Source organism: Protomyctophum bolini (assembly GCF_963924005.1).
Source record: "Protomyctophum bolini genome assembly, chromosome: 8".
Taxonomy (NCBI): Eukaryota; Metazoa; Chordata; class Actinopteri; order Myctophiformes; family Myctophidae; genus Protomyctophum; species Protomyctophum bolini.
Genome location: NC_137869.1, coordinates 34,102,949 through 34,127,145, shown reverse-complemented (window position 1 = coordinate 34,127,145; position 24,197 = coordinate 34,102,949). Strand labels below are relative to the sequence as shown.

Genomic DNA, 24,197 nt, shown 5'->3' with positions numbered 1-24,197 from the left:
GTATTTTTATAATATTACCGTGAACAAACCGAGTTGTATTGTAGGACAAAAGGTTTTCAAAGAGTTTTATGAAGTTTAAATTGTGTTTACTCCAGCAGTTGCAGTATCAAATTGCAACGTTGTGACGCCATTTGAGATTGTAGATAAGCTATTTTCAGCAAGGCTAAAGTGCAGTATACCTTTTTGGACACACAGGGGAAATTAGCCTTTATGATCTTGCGGGATGAATAATTACCTCAAGAACAGATACAATTAGTGCAATATCACTTAGAGTATATACCGATAAGCCATTTGGCTGGCCAATTGAAACACTTAGTTGAGCCCGATCAACTAAGCATAAAGGGTTGGGGTTTCAGTTGTTAATTCCGAATTACAAGACAGTACAAAGCTGAGTGGTGCAACCACTCCCTTACGGCGCTACTGTACGTGTGTGGGTTGGTGCCTGCCTGGGTGGGTCTGAGCACCAAAACAGCATGCTTGTTTTTTACCACCTGTGCGCAAACTAACACACACACACAAACGCACATATTAACTGTATGATGATTTTGTGTGTGCCAGTACAGTACAGTGACAGTACAGTACAGTAGAGGGACCCCCACAAGGTAACTCTGTCATTTCTCAACCGTTTCGGACGTGGGGCGGCTCACCGGAATTGGCCCGGCCCCGTGGGCACACGGAGTTGCACCACTCACTTCACACGGGTGTGATTTTATATAACAGAAGTAGGTTCTCAAGAATACAATTTCTTTCCTCCAGTGACATGTCGCTGACAGACACTTTAAATTGAGTGTGTCGTTAGTTAATCGTTAGTCGAAACATTTGATTGCCACCACAATAGCACAGAGATTAATATTTATGTACTGGACACTATACGTACATTTAGTGTGACTGTTAAATGTGTATGATGAACATTATACTTAAGACAATCTACTGCTAAAGTAGTACCACTGAATGAAAATGGGCATTGGCCGCTAGACCAGCTAAATCCAGTCTAAACGGAATAAGTGGACCCATGGGTTTGCACACACTCATAGCTAAATTAACACTGGAGATTACAGTTTATTAACTGTATGGTGAAGAGTATACTGTAGCAGTGTAGCTGGTATTGTGTTATGATAAGTGGCATGGTCCAGTGGAGCTGATGGCATTTCTATTGCATCTTGTTTTTTTGGTGATGTTCCTCTGGTGTGGTATCCTGTGCATTCGTCACTGACACAAAGCCAGCGTGTACTGTAGTTTACAATATTTACATCATACATCACTGACAGCTCAAACATTCAAAAATCCTCCATTTGCACAAAATAATTTACAATTCAATGTCCAACACACCTATCTAGTTGGATTTATAAGTTAAACAGCAGTAAAAACAAAGTAAACAGATTGTTCCCTGTATGAATCAACTGCATTTAAGTCCCTCTTTCACATAGTTCAGCTATAATATCATTAATCAACACTATCGTTAAGGTTTTGGACCAGATCAACTGTGTTCTTTGGCGTAAAGTATTTTTCAGGCTTGATGAACACAGATATAGGGTTGGGAAAGCAGTTGTTCTGGGTTACACCCTCAAGTGGCACAGTGCCTTCTTCCTCTATAAACCAAGAGGGAACAGCCTTTAGGACTGAAGCGAGTTCTTTCAGACACATCCAAACTCCTTCCCATAACAAGAAATGGGAGAACAAATTAGTTTTTCTAAGTACACAATGTTCTTTTCACCAATTTGTCTTGGGTGAGAGAAACATTAAGAACAAATCCACACGTTTGTTCCAAGCTCTGTTTGTCTTCAATGCAGAGTGAAACAGGACTGCGAGAGTTCCGCCAGTGAACTTTGGCGGACACCCTGAGCTGGCTGACTTTGATTGGGGTCGACATGACCTGTCATCAGCGTTTTCGAACGCCGCAGCTCGTCCAAGTGAGAGCAAAGCCGTCCAAACCTCCCATAAGCCTGTTAGCCAGGCTCCAGGCTGAATAAAGAGAAACACAAGGCAAATAGAACGCTAACATATCATATTCTCCAATAAAGTTTGATGAACTGTATGAAAAATTCAATATCCAAATTTGGTCGGTGGCCGAACTATGTGTGTGTGTGTGTGTGTGTGTGTGTGTGTGTGTGTGTGTGTGTGTGTGTGCGCACACACACACATCAGAGGGGTGGGGGCGAGTTCAACTCTACCCCCGAGTACTGCGATGGGGTTTTAGAACAAAGTTTGTGTGGAAAAAAAGAGATGGGAAGAGAGTTCTGAGCCAGAGCGACAGGAAGTCAAGGAAAAAGAAAGAGAATAGCTAATCGCCGCCCAGTAAATATCTCTCTCATGTGTGAGCTCTCTCCATTAATAATACATTATACTGTCTCTCCAGAATGCTATTTTTCATCCATAATCATCGCAGCACTCGGCGTTCAGTGCCCGGCATACTGGATAGATTTGTGGGAGAAATCCATCAACTTGAGAACCAATTACAGTTTCTCTTTGCGTGGCGTGCGTGTGCAAACGTATTTTGAACAACTATCCCCGGCTCCATGGGATGACTTTGTAATCTCTTAGCCTTTAGGTCTCCACAAACACTCATATGATCCTTCAATCTCACCAAAAGGGAAACTGTACAGCAAGAGGCATCTTGGAGATGAAAGAGAGAGAACAATGGTGTGATGTATATCAAATAGAGATATGGAAATATGCAGAGAGTGAATGACCGAGAGTGTGTGTTGTGTGTACATTTGTGTGTGCGTGTGTGCATACGCGCGCATGCATGTGTGTGTGCGTGCGTGTGTATCCCCATGGAACACGAGCTTTACAGTAAATACAGGTATTATCAGACTGTTATCTGTGTGCATGATCACTGCCTTGTCTCTGGCTTTGCAGACGCGGAGCCAGACCGTGGCTGAGGGGTGATTACAGGCCTATACCAGACCTCCAGGGCAATGGCTTTCACACATAAGTGGACCAAGCCACCACTCTGATAATATCTGATTCAATGTATTCATTGCTGAAGGATTGAGGTGCGTACCAGGAATTAGCTCTTTGAACAAACAATAGCACAGTGAAAACCCTCGTGTTAAGCATTAAGATTAATGTAGCACTGGTGCTGCATTCCCCCCCCCCCCCCCCCCAACAAAATAAACATATAAAAGCCTTAGAACATTTCAAATGATTTTCAGAAATTATTATTCAAGAATAGTTCAACTAGGGCTTGAATGATGAATTATTTTTGTAAATGTGGGTACTGGAAGCAATTGGGTTTCACTTTCAGTGCGTTATGAAAATCAACTTGCAGCGTTGCAATCCAACACTACTGTACATGGTTACATGGTTATGTTTTGGTAAAAAGTTATGTTATCATTGTGTTTTAATACATTTTAAAGTGTGGATTGATTTGAAAATAACCTAGCTAAAATAGTCCCTGGTGAAAAGATTGCTTCACAAATTAAATGCAAACATTCATGATTTATTATTAATTGTGTAATGATATTTAGCCCACATGGCCTAAATTATTCAGGTGAGTTCAGTAAAGTTTTAATGACTATATGGCACAACATGTAGAAACTATAGCCATTAGCACTGTAACACTAGAAACACTCCAATAGACCATGACATTGATGATGGTATGGTATCATATACATACATTGGATTCAAATGTGCAGATCTCAGTGAATTTCAAATTTCATAATCAAGATCCAATATTTATTTGGCATTTGAGCCACTGATCACCATTTGATGAGATTCAGCATCTCAGACCCAAGACTTAGAATATTTTATTGTCGATTTAGTTTTTCACAATTTACAATTCCATGCTGTATTGATGATACCGTAACAGGCAAACGTTGGTCAAAATAACAATTCTTCTACATTCTCTAATTATGTAGACTTCTTGTAAATTAAGTAATACAGATGTTTAACAACAATTCAATTCTTGTTAAACATAATTTGGTTTCACTTTACACTCTCAAGAGTTAAAGATCTATAAGGGTCCATTTGGTTACCAACTCTCCATCATTTAGCTGGGGACCACTGGTTGAGAAGCACTGCAGTAGTAGATGCAACCTACAACAATGTATTACACCTCATCTTTAAGGTTTTACAACAATACAAAAGCAGACAATATATACTATCTATAGATACGATGGTGTAAAGACTACTGTGTGTGACAAGAAATAGTGGGACACAGCCCATGGGAGGTGGTAGAAATACTATATATATATATATATATATATATATATAATAGATATAAATACACATACTGTACATGCATAAATAAACAGACCTATATGCACCAGTATTAGTGAGACGCACACAGTGAGACGCTGGGGGAAGGCCATGCAAGGAATTCCACAAGTGCGATAAGAAATCATCTCCTCTCACGTTACAAATATGTCAGCAAATAAGGGAAAAGCACTGAGGAGAGAGAAACACGAGAGAAAAAGAACAATAACCGAACGAAGGGGGGGGTCATCTCTCAGCAGGGGATAAAACACTGACCTTCAGAGAAGGCTAAACGGCTGTGAACAAGGCACCTTGTAGCCTTGTTGTAGCCCGTTCCCTGCCTCTCACAGCCCTATAGCCGTTATGTCCCCTATTGAACATAATGGATCCTAGCCGTTATGTCCCCTATTGAACATAATGGATCCAAAGAGCTTTTGGGTCATTCTGTGTGTCTCAAAATGACAAGATTAGCCATGTGTTGTTTTAAAAAAAAAAGAGACTAGATTTCACCTGGGATCTCCAAAAGTAATGTTTGTGATATTTTGAGGGGATGGGTTTGCGGGGGCAATGCATGTCTGCTTTATTTATAAGGGACAAAGTAAACACAAAAGGAGCTGAGGGCAGGGGCTGTCATGGAATCCAGCCAGGTCCCCAGCCGGAACAGACTAGAGCCAAGGACTGTGCAATTATGTGGTCAATGCACTAACCGGTCAGCGACCAGTGCCCCCCAGTTCCTCATCTTTTATAGTGTTTTATAGTGAGCCATTTTGATGTAGGCTATAAAAATTCTATCTACTTCTGGATCGTGGACGATAAATGGCAAGCAATCTGATCCTCTGCCGAGTCTGAAAGTATCAAACGCTAGCAGTTGACAAAGCATTTGGAAAATACGACGAATCATAATTTTACTAGTCCCAGCTGAAGGGCCTTTCTCGGCCCCACCTCGGCCTCTCCCTGTGTTTTAGGATCCAAGATGGCCGCAGCACCAGGAGGGGGTGGGGCAGAGGTGAGCGGGCGGGGTCGAACATTTCCCCTCACACACCAGATGGGTATCAGTATGGCTATCGGCCGATCCCCGCCAGGGATCTGTGGTACACTTGGTTCCCCTCTTTAACTCTTCCTCCAATATAGCTGACCTACAAGCTCCCGCACATTGTGAACTTGTAAATCTGCAATTTCTTTACGAAAGCGTTCGCCGCAGCATGGCGACGCTAGGGTCCATGTGGTTATAATGATGTGTTATTCATTAAAATAAGTTACGGACTGCACCTTTGACACTCAAAGGATTTGGCTGTGCAGAAGAATCAGATCCCCCTTGGGCCACATATTCCTCCTGGGTGATGTGTGGACACAGTGTTCAAACAAAGGCCCAGGTCTGCTCCAGCCTGCAGCAATAGTGTGCCGTGACGTCCCTCGGACACATTGTGTACACTGAGACCTGTGTGCTTAACCCAAACCTCCTCCGCAAACACCACCACAGTGTGGGGTTGCCATGTCAAAGTGTGTCCTCCAGCGTATAAGCAAACACTGCCCGTGTGGCAGTGTCCTCACATAATATTGGATGACACGGCTCTCGGAAAACACTTGGAATACTTTCTCGCGCGGCGCTCGATCTCCCAGGGTTCCCGGAGATAAATGTTTGGAGGGAAGATATAAATTGAGGTGAGTGTATGCCTTGGAAATGGGAGAAACTGGCTGAAGGGTAAAGAGACAAGAGAGAGTATGAGGGAGAAACAGCACCTGTGTCAACAAGGAAGCTGCCCGTACTGTGTGTGTGTGTGTGTGTGTGTGTGTGTGTGTGTACTGTGTATACTGTATTTGCTGAGGTATCATTCATTTTGTGCAGGTTTGTTTCTTTTTTTTCCTGGGAAGATGAAAGCAGCCAGGTGACGGTTTTGAAGGCTTGCTGTTTAACCTGTGGGCACGGTACTGGTAGGACGACGGAACAAACTGCTGGCACAGTAGAAACGCTGACCTCGTTTTTCCTCTTATACCGGGCTGGATGTGCACAGCAAGGAAATCTTCTCCACATAATTAACAATCGAAATTGCTCTAGTCGTAAAAAAGAAAAAAACGCTCGGTCCTATGAGGGAGGGAGAAAAGGGGGTGGATGGATCTATATATATATATATATGTGATAGGGGGTGATTCTACATCAGCGCACGGCAGCCTAATTGAAGAAATGCCCTGTCAAAACCTTGTTGCCTGCGCCCCGAGACTGGAGATTAAGCGGAGGCCCATCTCCCCGTATTCACAATGTGGGGAACTGACATCTACATGTAAACAGCCTCTTTCTCCCTCCGTGCTCTTTGCGCTCGACAGTGAAGGTTCTCGTATAGGGTTCCCTCGGCCAGGCAGGCAGCCGCACTTCAAATGACTATCTGAACTGGCCCGCATGTAATTGTGCAGACAGACATGGGAAGCTGAAGTGACACTGACAAATAGGCGTACTCGTGCACAAATTTAAAAAAAGTCGACCGTAATGGTCCATATTTTTCATCCTCTGTATTTTGTATGTAACATTTGAATACCAGCGCCAAGAAGAGAGGCGTTTGGAAAGACTTGCTCAATGAGCTGCCTGTGAGTGGCAATGTGTGCGTGAGCGTGTGTGCGACTGTGCACGTGCATGCTTGCATGTGTGTATGTGTGTGCGCATGTGTGTGTCAGATTTAGCCTCTATCCCCACATAGCCTTAGCTTAACAGAGGCTCTTTTCTCCTCAAAATCCCTAACAGTTGGCACCACATAACCCCAAGCGACTTCACTAGCTCTTCTCTCTACGTCGTCTCCCTGTCTCCCACAAAGACACACACACACACACACACACACACACACACACACACACACACACACACACACACACACACACACACACACACACACACACACACACACACACACACACACACACACACACACACACACACACACACACACACACACACACACACACACACACACACACACACACACACACACACACATGCACACCCAGACACACGTACAGTGCCACTGGTGCCAAGCTGTATCTCAATTCCAATGCCAACACAACTGCTCTATTGAGACCAGGGGGTTTCATGGAGATGGCACCATGTCCTGCTTGTGCCTGAGTTATATTGATGCGTGCGTGCGTGCGTGCGTGCGTGCGTCATTAGTGGGTTTAGGGGGGAGAAGAAAATGTAAGGAAAAGTCAAGCCCAGCAAAGCTCCACCATATATCCGTCCTCACAGTAAGTGGGCCCTAATCCCTCTAAATCTGCCCCTCTATATTACTTTTACTGGCCAATTAATCACTTTTAGCCCTGCCCGCTCTCTGGATGAAGCTCTCTCACAGACATACTGTACTGTATGGGAGAATGTTGGGAGACCATACTGTAGATGAGTAGAGCAAAGGGTCTGACAAACAGGACAAAGTCCCTGCCGAGTATAGTGGCAGGGACACACCCATTAAGATCTGAGGCAGATTCTACACATCTGTAGAAGGACCACCAAAATGTATATATTTTCTCAATGTTTTTTGCCAGGACCCCCTTCAGAAGAAAGAAATCGAAATGATTCTACATTTTCAAGATGTTTCTAGAATGTTCAGAAATAGCAGATGTATAGATTGCAGTGCGGCACGAGGTGACACACTGTGACATTGTATATCTGCTATTTTTGAGAACCTGTTCTAGACCAATGTTCTAAGGGACTTCAATGTAAAGTAAAATAGGAAAATATTACTTTACGAAAAAAAAAAGGAAAAAAAAACTAGTTTAAGCACTAGTGGACTAGTGGGGGTCTACTCAGACGCTTCTTTTCCCCCCCCCCACACCATGTCTTTGACGATGTGTCACTGTACAGTAGATCTATTTATGCTAGATGTTCGTCCAAGAATATAAGCACTAGGGTTCATGTGGTTAAATGGCTGAAACAAAAATGCTAAACATCTACTACTTACATTGTTTTGTAGCCCAGCACAGTTCACAATGTTTTGTTTATGTATTGCCAGCTATGGAACTGCTGCACAGTCCAGCCTATAAAATCACTTTAAGTGGCAGTGCTGTGGAAGCACTGAAAAAATGATGTCCGAAGTGAATTGTTAGGCCTATTAAACTGTGAGATGAAAACCATAACATGTGCATTTACAAAAAAAAGAAAAATCACGTTTTCTAAGAAAACGCAAGCTTTCTATTTGTTAAATATCAATGTAGGGATGCACTGTGCTGTTTACAGCAGTATCAGCAGATATTCACCTTGTTGTATACCTTAGATAACATTTACTGATGGCGGGGGCCGACGTTTTTAGATAGTTGCATACTGTAGCTAAAAAGGCAGTAATTTTTCATTAAAATAATCTTGCATGTGAAAGAAGGTTATAAAGGCTGTTTCACACAGTGATTGAATTTGTGCTCATTCAAAGGGCTGAAATACTTTAAAACAGTAATTTTGTTGTAATGAAGATTTCTTTGTTTCCCTGGCACGAAAAGTGGGATAAATAGCAATGGGGGGAAAAAACATTGGTATCAGGATTGGCTATCAGTCAGATAATTATTTAAAACGTCAGTATCAGCACAGAATCGGTATGCCCTAACAGACCCTAAAACAATTGGTCATCAAAGTAAACATGCAGCTACATCAAAGTAATGCCTCAAACCCCCATAACAGATTAACGCCTCAGGACAGCTCCAAGACAAAAGAGCTGATAAATTATTTTTACTGTGCCGGCGATTGCAGAAATTAAACTGGTCAAATGACTACACGCCAGGGTATCGAGACTTCAGAGGGCATTAAAATGCACACAGGAGGAGTTAGGCTGTAAAATCCGGGGCATAAAAACGTGTCATTTTATAGGTGCCCATAAACAGCCCCAAGAAAAGGGAGGATACAGGAAAGAAAGCAGATTTCTCCGGGTTGAGAGGATTTCTTTCACTCGCATGTGCCTTTTAAACATAAAATCTAGTCCCGAGCCACTGCACACGTATCCAGGAGAGCCCAGATTTACAGTCTGAAGCTCTCCTGGTGAAAGGTCTGGGTTTATAACACTGCCAGCTTGAGATTCACGGGAACACACGTACAGGCCGGAAAAGCACACTTCCAGTAACTCCCCTTCGCACGCGCACGCGCACACGCGCACACGCACACGCACACGCACACACACACACACACACACACACACACACACACACACACACACACACACACACACACACACACACACACACACACACACACACACACACACACACACACACACACACACACACACACACACACACACACACACACACACACACAAATAAAATAAGCAATACAGCACTAGATGCCCGCACGCAAACACACAAACAGATAAACACAAACACACAGGCAAGGTGAGGGAGCCAGCCCATGTGGCAATATATCACTAAAGCATTTTCCCACTGTAACTAGATGAGAGAACCCCATACAGTATTAAACCAGAAATGAAGTCTTGACTTCCCTATACCTCCGTTCTAAATCAATTGTGACTCAAGAACAACCACATGCACTTAAGACTTAAGACTGCAGCTGCATAGAGTATTGGTAGGAATATTTGTATTTTTCATTTTTTGTCCTAAAGCCAATCATAACATCCATTTTGGCGATGGAAATCAATAAAGCATGAGTGGATGCACGTTTGTTGACAAAGTAAAGCCCACAGGCTTGCGGAGGAGATTCTGCCTGGCTCAGTGCGGTGATTCCAGGGCCAATTAAGCAGCCAATAAAATAAAAGCCAGGTTTTATTGACAAGGCCTGCGCGGGAGCACTCCCTCGCCCACGTACTTCTGCCTCAATAAGCCTATTGCAAGCCGCTCACTCCCATTACGAGCATTTTAGCTGAGCTGACCACTCAACACACCTAAAACCTGCTTGATTAATGCCCACTTTATGCTCTGTCCCACACCGGCGTGGATCACCGAGAGCAGATGATCTACAAGCTCAGCAAACGCGCTGCGCCGCAATGTGTTGTGAGCTTGTAGATCTGTTAATTTCCGCAAATGTTCGCCTGTTACGACATGCCCAGTACTATAGGATTAGGGATGCTAGGGTGCATGTGGTTAAATATACCAGTAAATCAGGCTTTACAGTAGGTCTCACCCCTTGTCTCCTCCCCCCCGCCCAGTCCTTATCTGTAGGTACAGTGCAATGCGGCATGCACCCCCCCATGCCGAATCGTGCTGCTAAAACTGTGACTCAATACTCTCAGGGATGCAGACATGTGCGCCAACTCCCACGTAGCCCTATTTAAAGACTTAACTCTGGGCTATAGTGTGAATTCTCCGTCTCTGACAGACTAATGTGTGGGACTCCAGTATAGAACATCAAAGAATTTCCCTACGCCGTTGCAAGATCCGAATCAGAACGCCACATCCCTCACAGTCCCCCAGGATTATATTGTGCTCCTTCTTCCCTCTTGTTTTATTCATGGCTACTTGCCATGTTATTTGTTACTCCCCGTGTATATTTTTATCACCTGGTCCTTTCCCCCCCATATTTCCCCCATAGAACCTGGGCGCTGGCCTATTCATCAATTTAACACGCGCGCTTTTCTGGCCCCCAGTAATTGACTTTCAAAACAGGGGCGATAACTCTCACCTATACAAACAATAATACTTCAGAGATTAAAGACATTAGCATGGAAACCCACGCTGTATCGTGGGAAAAGTTATTGATGTGCCAACCCGCTCTCCTCCACAGCTCCCATGACGCACACTGGCCAAATGCAATAATCTAGAAATCTAGTCATGGCAACAGGAAACGCAAAACTCATTCCTCCAATATTTATGTTTTATTCTCCCCCTTCATCTTACACATTCTTTATCGAGGACAGCAAGGTGCAGCAGGTTCCGCAATCCATTTCAACATTATTATATCTCCACTCCACCAGAATAACCTCAAAGGTTATACTATACTATTCTCCTGTGTGTCATGTTTTCATTGAAAGGCTAATAGCAATGAACTGGCAACGCAGAAATGTGCAACGTTCACGATGGAGTTAAATTAACAAGGGGAAATTGCTGCTGACTGCTTGCTCTGCGGCGGCTCGTTAAGGCGTTCGTTAGGGGTCTCCTAATTGCCTGTGTATGCGGCCACAACCTCCAGGCCATGTACTGTATACTCTGGAAATGTGGGCGACGGCTGGCCAGACGCACTGTGCTGCTGCACTGTGACGGCTGGCCAGACGCACTGTGCTGCTGCACTGCGGACCTGACTTTAAATGGAAGTAGGGCAGAGGCTCGGTGTGCATGTGTGTGTGCACGAGCACGTGCATGCATGTGCAATAAGCTAGAGGAAGCCAGACAAAGCAAGGGAGGGAGAGAGAGAGAGAGAGAGAGAGAGAGAGAGAGAGAAGGAACAAGAGAAACGAAAGCAGAGAAAGGAAAGCGAATGCAGCCAAGGAATGTTCTGCCAAAGCTCCACATTTCCACATGGATGACACATGTCCTCTAGAAGGAAAACAACACACATACATGCACACACACACACACACACACACACACACACACACACACACACACGCACACACAGTCAACAAAACAAGGAGGGGGAAGGGTAAACAGTAAAATCCTCAGTGTTCATTTAACTCTGAGAGCTACGGGTCCTTTTTTACACAGAGGATTCTACTGTGAACATGGTTGGGCCTAAACCACAGAAAGTCACTGACACAGTTCCAATGCAACAGAGGGACAACACACACACAACAAACTTTGCATGGATATTAGTAGAAAGACTAACTGTAAAATCCTCTGTGTGGTTCATTTATTAGAGATGGGACTCGATTAAAAAAACTAATCTAATTAATCAGAGGCTTTGTAATTAATTAATCTTGATTAATCGCATTTTAATCGCATATCAATATTCAACCCGAGAACAGTGAGAAACCTTTTTTTTTATGTTTTTGGTATCCCAGTGAATAGTGACAATGGGATTCCACTCATTTTCAACATTTTACTGTCAGGTAGAGAGCAGACTGTTAGACAGGTAAGAGTTGTTAGACAGGCAGAGAGCAGCTTGTTAGACAGGTAAGAGTTGTTAGACAGGTAGAGAGCAGGTTGTTTGACAGGTAGAGAGCAGACTGTTAGACAGGTATAAGAGTTGTTAGACAGGTAGAGAGAAGACTGTTAGACAGGTAGAGAGCAGGTTGTTAGACAGGTAGAGAGAAGACTGTTAGACAGGTAGAGAGCAGGTTGTTAGACAGGTAGAGAGCAGGTTGTTAGACAGGTAGAGAGAAGACTGTTAGACAGGTAGAGAGCAGGTTGTTAGACAGGTAGAGAGAAGACTGTTAGACAGGTAGAGAGCAGGTTGTTAGACAGGTAGAGAGCAGGTTGTTAGACAGGTAGAGAGAAGACTGTTAGACAGGTAGAGAACAGGTTGTTAGACAGGTAGAGAGCAGGTTGTTAGACAGGTAGAGAGCAGGTTGTTAGACAGGTAGAGAGCAGGTTGTTAGACAGGTAGAGAGCAGGTTGTTAGACAGGTAGAGAGCAGGTTGTTAGACAGGTAGAGAGCAGGTTGTTAGACTAGTAAGAGTTGTTAGACAGGTAGAGAGCAGGCTGTTAGACAGGTAAGAGTTGTTAGACAGGTAGAGAGCAGGTTGTTTGACAGGTAGAGAGCAGGTTGTTAGACAGGTAAGAGTTGTTAGACAGGTAGAGAGCAGGTTGTTTGACAGGTAGAGAGCAGACTGTTAGACAGGTATAAGAGTTGTTAGACAGGTAGAGAGCAGGTTGTTAGACAGGTAGAGAGCAGGTTGTTTGACAGGTAGAGAGCAGACTGTTAGACAGGTATAAGAGTTGTTAGACAGGTAGAGAGCAGGTTGTTAGACAGGTAGAGAGCAGGTTGTTAACAGAAATAGAGACAGGTAAGCTCACAGCTGCACAAAGACAGAGATCTCCACCTCCCCATCAGGCTTCATCAGTGACATTGAGGTATAGAAAACATCTACAGCGGCAGCGCATCAACTCTTCTTCACCAGGATGTCTCTATAGAATGACAGGGTTCCCATATAATTACCCTCTCTCTTTCTCTCTCTCTCTCTCTCTCTCTGATTTTACACAATAGGCAAAGGCAGAGCAGGGAGCTGCATCTGACCCTTAAGAGCCTAAACAAAGAGCTAACATGCTAGCTGCGGCTAAGCTAAATATAAAACCAACAAATGAGGCAATTAAGCTCGGGCCCCCTCGTTAGGCCACTGCTGCGCACGATCGATCCCCAGCCCAGGGGCCCATCACACACCTGATCACAGGCTGTCACCCTGCTGCTGGGCACACGCATGCACACACGCACACGCACACACACACACACACACACACACACACACACACACACACACACACACACACACACACACAGACACACAAATAACAATTAGTGTTTCTCCCTGCAGCTCTCACGTGTCCTGGTCTGTCTGTCTCTTTCTCTCTCGCTCTCTCTGTTTCCTTCTGTCGTCTGTGATCTCAGAGTCATTAGCAACAGCATATTACACCTTTTCATCATGCACGTAATAACATTGATGGGTTGCGAGCACTATGCCGTGTACTCCTCAAGAATGCACACACGCGCATGCACGCACGCACGGACAGTCGGACACACACACACACACACACACACACACACACAACCACACACACACACACACACGCACTTTTGCAATGCAACAAGACAAAGAGACACCTGCTGGTGCTCAATTAAAAAGTCCAATTGCTTTCGATCACCACTGTTTGAGAAGTGCACGTTGCATGCATGTACATGTGCATCTCCTGGGTGGGTTGGGGTGGGGGGTCTGCCTGAGTGTGTTGAGATACTATTTGCTACCATATCCCATTATAAAGAGGGACGCGCGTGGTTGTTTAGTGCTCATTTGTAGAGGAGAAGAGGATATCTCACTGTGAACTAAATAGGTCAGGCAGCAGACATGACAAGCAATCCATGGGGAAGGGAATGGGAGATCAAAGGAACCCATCTAATCACCCCTGGCTCTGTGGAATACCACCATGTATTTACGTTACACTGTAGGTCAAGGGCAGCATATTCAGCTAATTGTGTGTGTTTGTGTGTGTGTGCGTACGTGCGTGTTGTCCCTACACCAACAGCGGGGTAGGACGAAGGAGACAGAGGGCTTGTATTTTTGAGAGGAGGCCGAGAGGAGGAGGCCGAGAGGAGGAGGCCGAGAGGAGGCAGAGCCGTGCCGAGATGGAACACTGGCTGACATTCTGCAGAGTACAGTACAGTAACAGTGCATATACTGTGTGCCATGTGTGGAAACCAGATAGAGAGCATCAGAAGGTGATAGGGCAGTTCTGCTTGTGTGGTCTGACTTTATTCCTGGTTCTCTCTCTCACACACACACACACACACACTCACACACACTCACACACACACCCATCCACCCTCAGGGACCACACCAGACTTTTCAAGGTTACATCTGTACAGAAAAAGACCACCAAATCACCTGCGCACACTGGCCCCATTGTGTAAAATGGTTCTATATATGGCTTGGGACGACGCGAGGGAAACACTCAGGTGTTAAAGCCTCAGTGCTTGCTAACATCCAAGGCCTTTGCGGTTTTCAATGGCAACCGTGCTCACACTGCAAGTTCCACCTCATGGCTATTTCAAGGTAACCCACGTCCGTCGGGCAATCTGGTGCATCACACCGTGGCTCTGTCACACCAGGGAATTGCCACCTAGCCGGCCGAACTCTTTCAATTAATGCCCCTGTCCAGAATGATCAAGGGATGTGTGAGTCCTCTGTCGCTGCATCTAATTGCTTCCCTCATTTACATCAAAGGGAAACGCAACAAAGTCGGCGAGGGCGCCGCTACAGATAAAACAAGCTAGCTGGCTTATCGTGGCCCAGCAGTATGTTGTGTGTGATTACCCTATTAAGTTCACAATGGACTCTGATTAGCTTAGCCTCCTAGCTCCTCCCTCCATCTCCCCCATACCTATAGTAGGTAGACGGTGAGGTTCCCATTCCCATCAGGGATTGATTAGCCTGCTGTCATAATTAATGTTGCATGGCACAGGAGAACAACTCCCCTGAAGGGAGGACTGAGGCATCAGGTTGGGGAATGGGGGAGTGTTTGCAATCAGAAGGTCTTGGACAGAACTCTGCACTGATTGCTGATTACTGGCGATGTCAGGACTATTAGGTAGCGCAGCACCATTTGTGCGAATGCGTGCGTGTGTGTGCGTGCGTGTGTGTGAGTTTACTATGGCTTGTGATGTAAAAGGGTGTACACACTGCACAAGGGAAGTGGTTCTTTGGCTCGCATTCATTGGGAAACTTCATTTGGTTGTCAAAGGGAGATATAGAACCATTAGGGTTGCCTAAACTAATCTGAAGAACTATAGTAGAGATTAGAACCACAGAGACTTAACCCCTGGCGTACAAGTATACTTCATTGTCCAGGGTCTCCCAGGGGTCTATACTTAGTTAGAGTGCCCTCTATTTTTTTCCTCTTCACAAAATCTATTCACCAGATATATTTACAAGCCAACAATGCCTCGTCATGTTGCAACACGTAGTGTCGATCTGCTATTCTTCGCAGAATATACGCTGACATGATGTGACATGATGTGACGGAACAGAGGGTCAGAATGAATAAAAAGTGTTGATCATGAAGGCTTTCAGGGGACAGAGACACACAGGGAGCTTGGTGAAGATGTGAGGACACTGCATGTCAAATGAATAATTCCTTGTGCTGTTCCTCTGTCAGTCTCTGAGCATGCTGCGCTCTGTCAAAGCAGACACTTCAAAGGAACTCCACCAACTTAAATTACGCTTACCTGACCTCAGCCCTGCCACCCCGCCACCCCCGCCCCTCATATAGTACCTTGGAGATACGAGAAGACAGGTGGAGGAAGACAGGTGGAGGCAAAAAGTGTCGAGGGGAATATGTAGCACACGAGAGAATCTGAATGACTCTATTCTTTGAAACACTCCGCGCACACACAAGGTGTTTTTAACTTTTTTCTTTTAATTGTATTTTGACAAACAGACGCGTTTCGGCTACTCAGGCCTTCATCAGTGTCAGAGACTGCTGTTGCGGTAAATAATAAAATTAAAGATGGAGTGCCGTGATTTTTTCAACCCTAAAACATGATCATCAGGTATTATTATTATAAGGAGGGAGATTTCTTTCAAAGTGTACAGTATTTGTTAAAATATATAGAGGGTATGCGAGTGACATGACATCATCATCATAACCGGAAGTTATGCGGGAACGCCTACCGAGTGTCAAAAACTACTTTCTGGCCTTGACAGCCCATACATCCAAACAGAAAAGTCCTATCTGATTGCATTAAACGACATTAAACAAAGTTAAACTGACTTTACCACTCACTTTGCCACTCGATCTGCCAAAATAAAGACACATACAGCTACTGTAGATAAGTGCTGATGTTGATGTTCGAATCCTGAACCCGGTGGCGTCACTCCCCGACTCTCTACTCTGTGTCCTGTCTCTCTCTACTGTACTAACAAAAATAAAGGCAGAAAGGCTCCCCAAAAATATCAACAACAAAAAAATTATTGAAAAAAGAAAGATGTATTGGCCAAACCGATCTGATTGCATTAAACGACATTAAACAAAGTTAAACTGACTTTACCACTCACTTTGCCACTCACTTTATGCATGCGCATACCCTCTATTGTTAATAGCCCTAGAATGTCTGTGATCTTACATACATTTCATGTATTCCAAATACACATCAGTCAGCCCACGTCGGCATTTAAACTTTTAGCACTGGGTGTGTACTCACCCAGTAATTAATTAATTTGATTAAGACTTTGATTCAGATATTGTCCTCTAGTTTTATATCGATTTGAAAGTTCTGGCAGAAAACGTATGTTATATTGTGGAAAAGTGGAGATATTTTACTAAATACACATTTTCCTTTTTGAAAGTACCCTTATAAGGCGAAAATCTAATGGCAGCAAATATCACAATCTAAACTAAACAAAGTTTAATCAAGAAGGACTGAAAATTAACCAATACTTTTAAACAGCCTAATACGTTCAACCACATGAACGCTAACCTATTCTGGGGACAGCATTCTTTGACGCAAACACAAGATTTGGTGTAGAGGGGAAAAAAGGAGCGGACCATGTATACTATAGCCATGAGCCCTAGGGGACAGCTGTCATAGTATGTTTTAAATATCTTTGTTTTAAGGTTGCTGTTGGTGTCGGTGAAGTTGATGAAGGGGAGCGCACTAAGCCCTGAATCCTATTTAGCTATACTGAAGTAGTGTACTCCATAGTATACAATTATTTGACTTCCCCAGTGATCCAAGATCACTCCTGTTCTCAGAAAACTGAATCAATACACCCTCAGAAACGTGCTTGCCAAAGAAGCAATGTACTCAGAGAGGGAAACAGAACAGGGCGTGCCTGCTTGTCAGCAGTGATGGAGTTTGCAGATCAGTTAGCGTTCCCTCAGCAGGGCCCAGTGTGCTGCCCTGTGCTACTGCTACACCAATGGGGTGATTTGTGAGAGCAGGAATGTGGCATGTCAGGCAGCCAGTGCGCCAGCCAATCAATTATTCAGGACAAATGCAGCCTTGTGCAGCTACAAGAAGCAAGGGGATGGACAGAGGAACAGAGAGAGGTTGCATACACATGGTATGACTAGGAGTCTTGTCCTGTACCAGCAGTGGACGCAGGGACAGGGTATATATATATAGAAGATGCCCGCAGCCCTGGACTCACAAAAAAGGGATGAATAGATGCCAGATTTTTGGGTTTCCGATACAGAGACTGATTTTGGAGGGTGCTAGACCACCAAATACATGTTTTGACATACATTGTTTTTTTATATCAATATGAAAGACGAGGAAAGTTTATTTGACAACAAGTAGATATAGAATACACACATTTATTTAACCACAGCCACAGGCCCTATTCAGAAATAATAACCAATCTACAAACGGGTACAGGCTTTAGTCTAGACATACTATTGGTCCGACTGTCATTAGACCGACAACCGCAAGCATGGAGCAACGCATGTTGGACTGCTTGTCCGACCGTTGTCGGTCCGTTGGTGTGTCTAATCTGCATGTGCATCCCACTCAACAACACGTCACAACTCTATGCATTGTGAGTGTGTAGATCTGCTATTCTTGAAAAGGTTCAAAATAAAGACACATACAGCTACTGTAGATAAGTGCTGATGTTGATGTTCGAATCCTGAACCCGGTGGCGTCACTCCCCGCCTCTCTACTCTGTGTCCTGTCTCTCTCTACTGTACTATCAAAAATAAAGGCAGAAAGGCTCCCCAAAAATATCAACAGAATTGAAAAAAGAAAGATATATTGGCCAAACCGATATATCGGTCGGGCTCTACTCTACTGCACTCACACAGGAGATGAATATGCCAGACAATTAAGAGAGAGCCGAGAGCTGCCAAGGGATGCAGAGGAAGAGAACATTGCTGTCTGTCTGACCCATTTAGCAAATGAACAGACACAAAAACAGCTACGTTGACTAGAGCACAATATAGCCCTCACACTAGACATACACAGGGATAGAACAGATCTGAGATCTGACCACCCCTTTGTACTAGTAAACAACACTAACAAAAGCCTTCAGAGTTGAGAATAGCTTTTTAAGTGGGCCATTTCTATTTCGCAATGCTGGTTTCATTTCGGTCTGCATTACACAAATCCCTTTCAACCTCGTTGCTGTGACCATCCGTTCCACAGGCTCCTGAATGAAACATCAACAAAAGTCCAGTGCATGTGTCTGCAAGGCATATGCATTGCAGATGCATGCACTTGCACAATCATTAACGCAAAAATCACCACGAATAGATTATATCACTAAGACACCAGTCCACATTGGAATATTAACCCTCTTCGCCAATAATTGTCGACCTGCTATATTTGGTGAATGTCCCTCCCAGAATATGGATGCTAGGAACCCTAGCAAGTTAATAGGCAAGGTGTTCCAGGTATTCAGGAGCTTAGTGGATTGGACAGAATGGACACTTAGTCGATAGGCCTGTAGGCCACAAACTGTGGCAGCGTTTCTGAGAAGCGTGGCCCATGTCGGAGAAATATGGCCATTGATCGCCACAACGGCCCTCCCTCCACTCGAGAGCTCGAGCTGCAGACTGAAGTGAAGAACACAATCTGTACTAACACCGTAAACATGCAGCTTTTATTTTCCACTGCAGCACAACTCATATATCTGTAATGCCTTAATGACTTGGTCTTAACTCTGGCAGGATAGCAGTAAGGGAATTACACACTTCCAGACCCCATGACAACATGACGCTGTTCAATAAGCATGGAAGCAATACTGCACATGTTCAATCTTCACATGGGTTGACCCAGTCAGGACCACTCTAGGCTGTTAACAGGCCCTGAAAAAATGTCATTGTAAAATAAACTAGATAAAGTGCCCCTCGGGGCACAGGTCTCCACCAGGGCAGGTCAGGTTATGGCCTCCTGGTGGCGCTATAATAGGCCAATGTGAAAAGGGTGCCATTTCTTCTTACGCCTTGGATGGCAATTGGATGATGAAGTGTGGCATTTTGTTCCAAAAATGTGTTTTGCAAAAATCCACCTGCGCTATAACAGGCCAATGTGAAAAGTGTGAGATATATTCCTCAGCCTAGTAGGAAAGCCTCCTGGTGGCGCTATAACAGACCATTCTGGCAGAGGTTCATCTTTGGCATCGACCGGGTTAATGGTTAACGGTGCCGGAGATTAGCTGTACAGACGGATGGACGGACACACACACGGACAGTGTAAAATATACTCTCTCCCCATGACTTCGGCCTGGTGGAGACAATGAGCAAATTACCTTTCTGAGATTGGGTTTGAGCTTATCCCAGCTTTGGTCTAGCTCACAAACTCTGAGCCCAACCAGGAAGCTATGTGGAATCTTCTCTAGCCAAGTAAAATAATTAGGTAGACCTACACACCTTCACTGTATATATCCCAGCTAGGTTCTCATCTTTAGTCTGAGATATTAAAACATTCAAATAAACATTGTGTGTTAGAAAATATAGTGGCAGTGGAGCCCAGGCTAGAGGGGTGAATGGCACTCACCTGAGGCAGCAAGCTGGGGCCCCACAGCATTCTGTGCCCCCGCGGGTGTTGGGGGCATTGGCCTGTGCCAGGGCTTGGCAGCAGGTGGGACCGGTTTCACCACCCCCACGTACTCCACAAAGGTCCCTGGGAAGTCTCCCTTCTCCTTGGTCCTCTCATTGGTGCCATGCAGCCAGCCTTTGGGGGTTCGCTCGTCGCCCTCCTGGTAGTCCACTCCTGCTGCAGCCACCAGAGAGGCCCAGGGTACGGTGAGGAGGTCACCTGGCTGGAGACTGATGTCATCACCGCGCTCTCGCTTGTACTCAAAGACTGCCCGGTACTGAAAGCTGTCAGACGCCATGGTAAAACAAGTTCATGGGGGGTGGGACTCGGGAGGGTTACAAAGCCAAGACACAAATGGTGCCTGAAATGTGCTGTGTCCAATTGACTTCAGTTGCTCAGTATGAAAATTACAAATAAAGCAAATAAAAAGGCTTGGAGAATAAAAATATCTGTTAAAATCCCTGAGGTGGAACTGGAGCTCCACATCTAATCCTGGGAAAACCTTGGATGCTGCCTGAGAGTTGCTGTGTCGCAGTGACTTGGATGACGCTGTAAAAAAATAAGCTCGTAAAAATGGTATCCCTGAGGTGGAATTCCGCACCTGAATTCTGGAAACCTTTCTGGAGACCAAAGTCCACTTTCTTTTCAGTCCAAGGTGGTTAAAACAGCACCAGAAATAAATTCCTCCAGTTACAATGAAACTTTATGAAACCTATAGCTCTTATAATAATGGCCAGTCGGTGGGGTCTGCGACTCTGCGTCAGCACTTTTCAGTCCCTGTTTTGGTCACACGTCTAGCAATCTTAGCCGATGTTAACAGTCTGCCAGTCGATCACAGCTTTCCAGTCAGAGGCCTGAGTGCTTTGTGTCTCCGCATGGGCAGACTGGGCAGCAGCAAGGCAGACAGACAATCCACCAGGCTGTGCCTTAACTGGGAAGAGAAAAGGAGGGGTGAGAGTGGGTGGTGGGAGGAGGGAGGGCTGCTAAAGGAGGGTGGCACAGTTGGCTATTCTAGGACACGGTGACCTGTAGTTGATGCCCTGAGGTTCTGCAGGGATGTTGCAATGTCCTGCGTGTGGAGCCCAGTGGGGAATAAAGCAGGCTACAGGGTCTGTTGTCCTCAGGTACAACACACACACCTGAGTAAATCCACTGCAGTGCAGAATTTGGCTTCTTATTCAGCGCGCCCCTGTGTGCAATCCTCTGCAGCTCTCTTTCTCTCCTATATGCAGTCTTCTCTGGTTCACATGTCCCAACAAAACCCAGACAGATGTAGGCGACCTGAAAACTTCAATAAAGTTGCAATGTTAATACCATGCAGCATTGTTCTTCTTCTTTGTTTTTTTGTTTCTGTTCCCATTAGCTTTAGTTGTTAGTAGCCTATACATGTTTTGATATTATTGTCAAAAACATTAACTGAGGTAAAGATATTAGTCACTGAATATGTGACTATAATATAACTAAAATCTGTTTAAATACCTATATAAATCAGAAGAAATACAATGTATCTAAAAAGTTCATGTGCATGCCAGCATCCTGCTATAAGTGGAAGCAACACAAACAGAGCCTATACATACATTACAAATCGTGACTAGGCGAATAAGAACTTCAGAGCGCAGTCTAGTCTGGCCGACAACTCGACTGCACTAGTCTGCCCCACTATCCAGCCAGACACAAATACGGAGCAGCAAACTCACCGTTCCCAACAGTGGACGACGAGCGCGCAAACTGTGTCCACTGACCGGTACCAGTCTTCCACTCAATACACGCTATATCAATTCCCCGAGACCGAGCCCAGACAGTCCATACAAGCCCATCAAAATAGATGCGTGGCTGGCTGGCTCCACCAGACAGTCAGCCCCAGCTGAACCACTGTAGTAAGCGGCAGTGCTGATGTCAGTAAACCACACCCCCAGCGTCTGCAAATTATACCAGCGGAGGAGAGGAGACAGAACCGGCGCACCATCCGCCGCTGCTTGAGTTTTTGTAGCCGTCCGTACGACGGTGTCGAGTGCCAGAAAGCAGCAGACCTGCAAGACCACAGCGCGTCGCGGAGGCGACGCGCTGTAGTCTTGTAGGTCTGCTGTTTTCTGGCGCTCGACACCGTCATACGGATGAAACGCAAATCAAGGCTGCACTGCAGCAAGAGCAAGCAGAAAAAGCCTTCTGTGACCTGCTTATTATGTTGAGCTTATTCATTTGTAAAAAGAAAAATAACGGGGGGCGTTTGACCATTTTTGTCAGCCAATTTGGACGACGCGTTGCGGAACTTGCAGTGGTTTCGTTCGTTATGCTGAAAACGAATTATGACAGCAGGGGCAAGCAAGAGCAGACGTGGCAGAATATTAAGGCTCACGACGACAAGGACTACTCTGCAGAGTCTAGTAATGAATTATGTAACATCAATCTGACCTGGAATGTAGCCGCATCACACGCTTGCGTTTGTTGGGGAAGTCAGCTAGGTTGTGTTACGGACGGGTATTGCAGGGACACCGCAAACTCCAAATTTGTTATCCGAGCATCAACACATCAGCCAGCCAGACTGCTACGTCATGACGGGCATTTGCACGTGTCTGTCTGGGACATTGACTGTAAAAAATATGGACAAAGCGTTCCGCGGGTCTAACATTAACATAGCCGCAATTTGCAACTCTAGATTTTTTTTACAATTGGTTGAATCTAGAGTTGCAATAACCTCCATCGACTTCCTATGCATGTTTTTTGGTTTGTGACCTCCTGGTCTTAAATTACGTTAAACTCACCAACATTGCAGCTGTAGTCCAAGCTTGAATTATCTTCTTTCGATCTGGTGTCGCTTGTTTATCATAAAAGTCCCCATAAAAAAAGTTATGAGCTACTTTCTGTTCAAAATATTCCACAACTATTATTCCGAGCCGCCATCTTGGATTTTTTCAACGTGCCATAAAACAAGACGTGAGGGGGAGCGCTTGTTTAATAGTGTCCCTCCCTCCCTAGGGTGTCGGCCTCTTCTTTGGGTGTCTTACCTGTGCAGGTAAGATTCTATTAAACAAGCGCTCCCCCTCACGTCTTGTTTTATGGCACGTTGAAAAAATCCAAGATGGCGGCTCGGAATAATAGTTGTGGAATATTTTGGACAAAATCTAGAGTTGCAAATTGCGGCTAACATTAACATAAAATGAAGCCTGTCAGTCCCTATGGTCAGTCCTTGCAATGGAAGTCGCCATCTTTCTAGATCCGTTTTGGCCCAGCTCAGGCCAGCTGGCCCATTGGCTGGCCCAGACAACGAGGCGGGGTCTGGGAGTATAGAGCATCGCAGTCGCACCCCCTTTCAGAACGAGGGCCCAGGAAATAATTCCCTATTCAAATTTCAAAAATAATTTATTTAAAGACGTTTGATTGATTTTTATTGATTGACATATTTAACAGTTTGCAGAATTACAGTACATTTCAAGCACAAACTCAATACAAAGACTGTTAACTGTGAGTGGACGACCCAATTAAGCATTACACTTGTTTACAACAGGGTCCACCATGTTCAATTCATCAACGTTTACCAAAGCCAACTCTTGTTGTGACAAATCATGACAATGAACACAATGTTTTGGGCAGATCAAATAAATATAGTAAGAATAAAAACAAAACAAAAGTGTTGTACCCTGTCCCTGCCTTTTTTTTCTTCTTTCTAATTATTTGATCTGCCCAAAACATTGTATTTATTGTCTTGATTTGTCACAACAAGAGTTGGCTAACTGACAGAACATTTATTATCTCCACGCCGAAGGCATGGGGAGAGACATGTTTGTATGTTTATTACATTGCACTCTGTCGGTGTGACCTTGTGTGTGTGTGTGTGTGTGTGTGTGTGTGTGTGTGTGTCTGTGTGTCTGTGTATAGCTAATTCCCGGCACCGTTGGCCCGGCCGATG

The 24,197-nt window shown here is 44.7% G+C and overlaps 1 protein-coding gene across 5 annotated transcripts in view; it reads right to left on the bottom strand.

Moving 5' to 3' along the window:
- Positions 1 to 22,829, bottom strand: part of pik3r3b (phosphoinositide-3-kinase, regulatory subunit 3b (gamma)) — a 209,395-nt gene extending 186,566 nt beyond the window's left edge. Inside the window, exons 1-2 of one of the 5 annotated variants that reach the window (XM_080771005.1) lie at positions 22,703 to 22,829; positions 20,249 to 21,571 (exon numbers count right to left, since the gene is read on the bottom strand). In XM_080771005.1, the coding sequence (XP_080627131.1) occupies positions 20,249 to 20,588 (340 nt within the window). In that variant the 5' untranslated portion in view covers positions 20,589 to 21,571; positions 22,703 to 22,829. Of the gene's footprint in view, positions 1 to 20,248; positions 21,579 to 21,867; positions 21,933 to 21,987; positions 22,185 to 22,702 lie in introns of those variants that run through there. The other 4 variants (XM_080771003.1, XM_080771002.1, XM_080771004.1 and 1 more) reach the window with 4 other exon arrangements.
- Between the last annotated feature and the right edge of the window lie 1,368 nt (positions 22,830 to 24,197).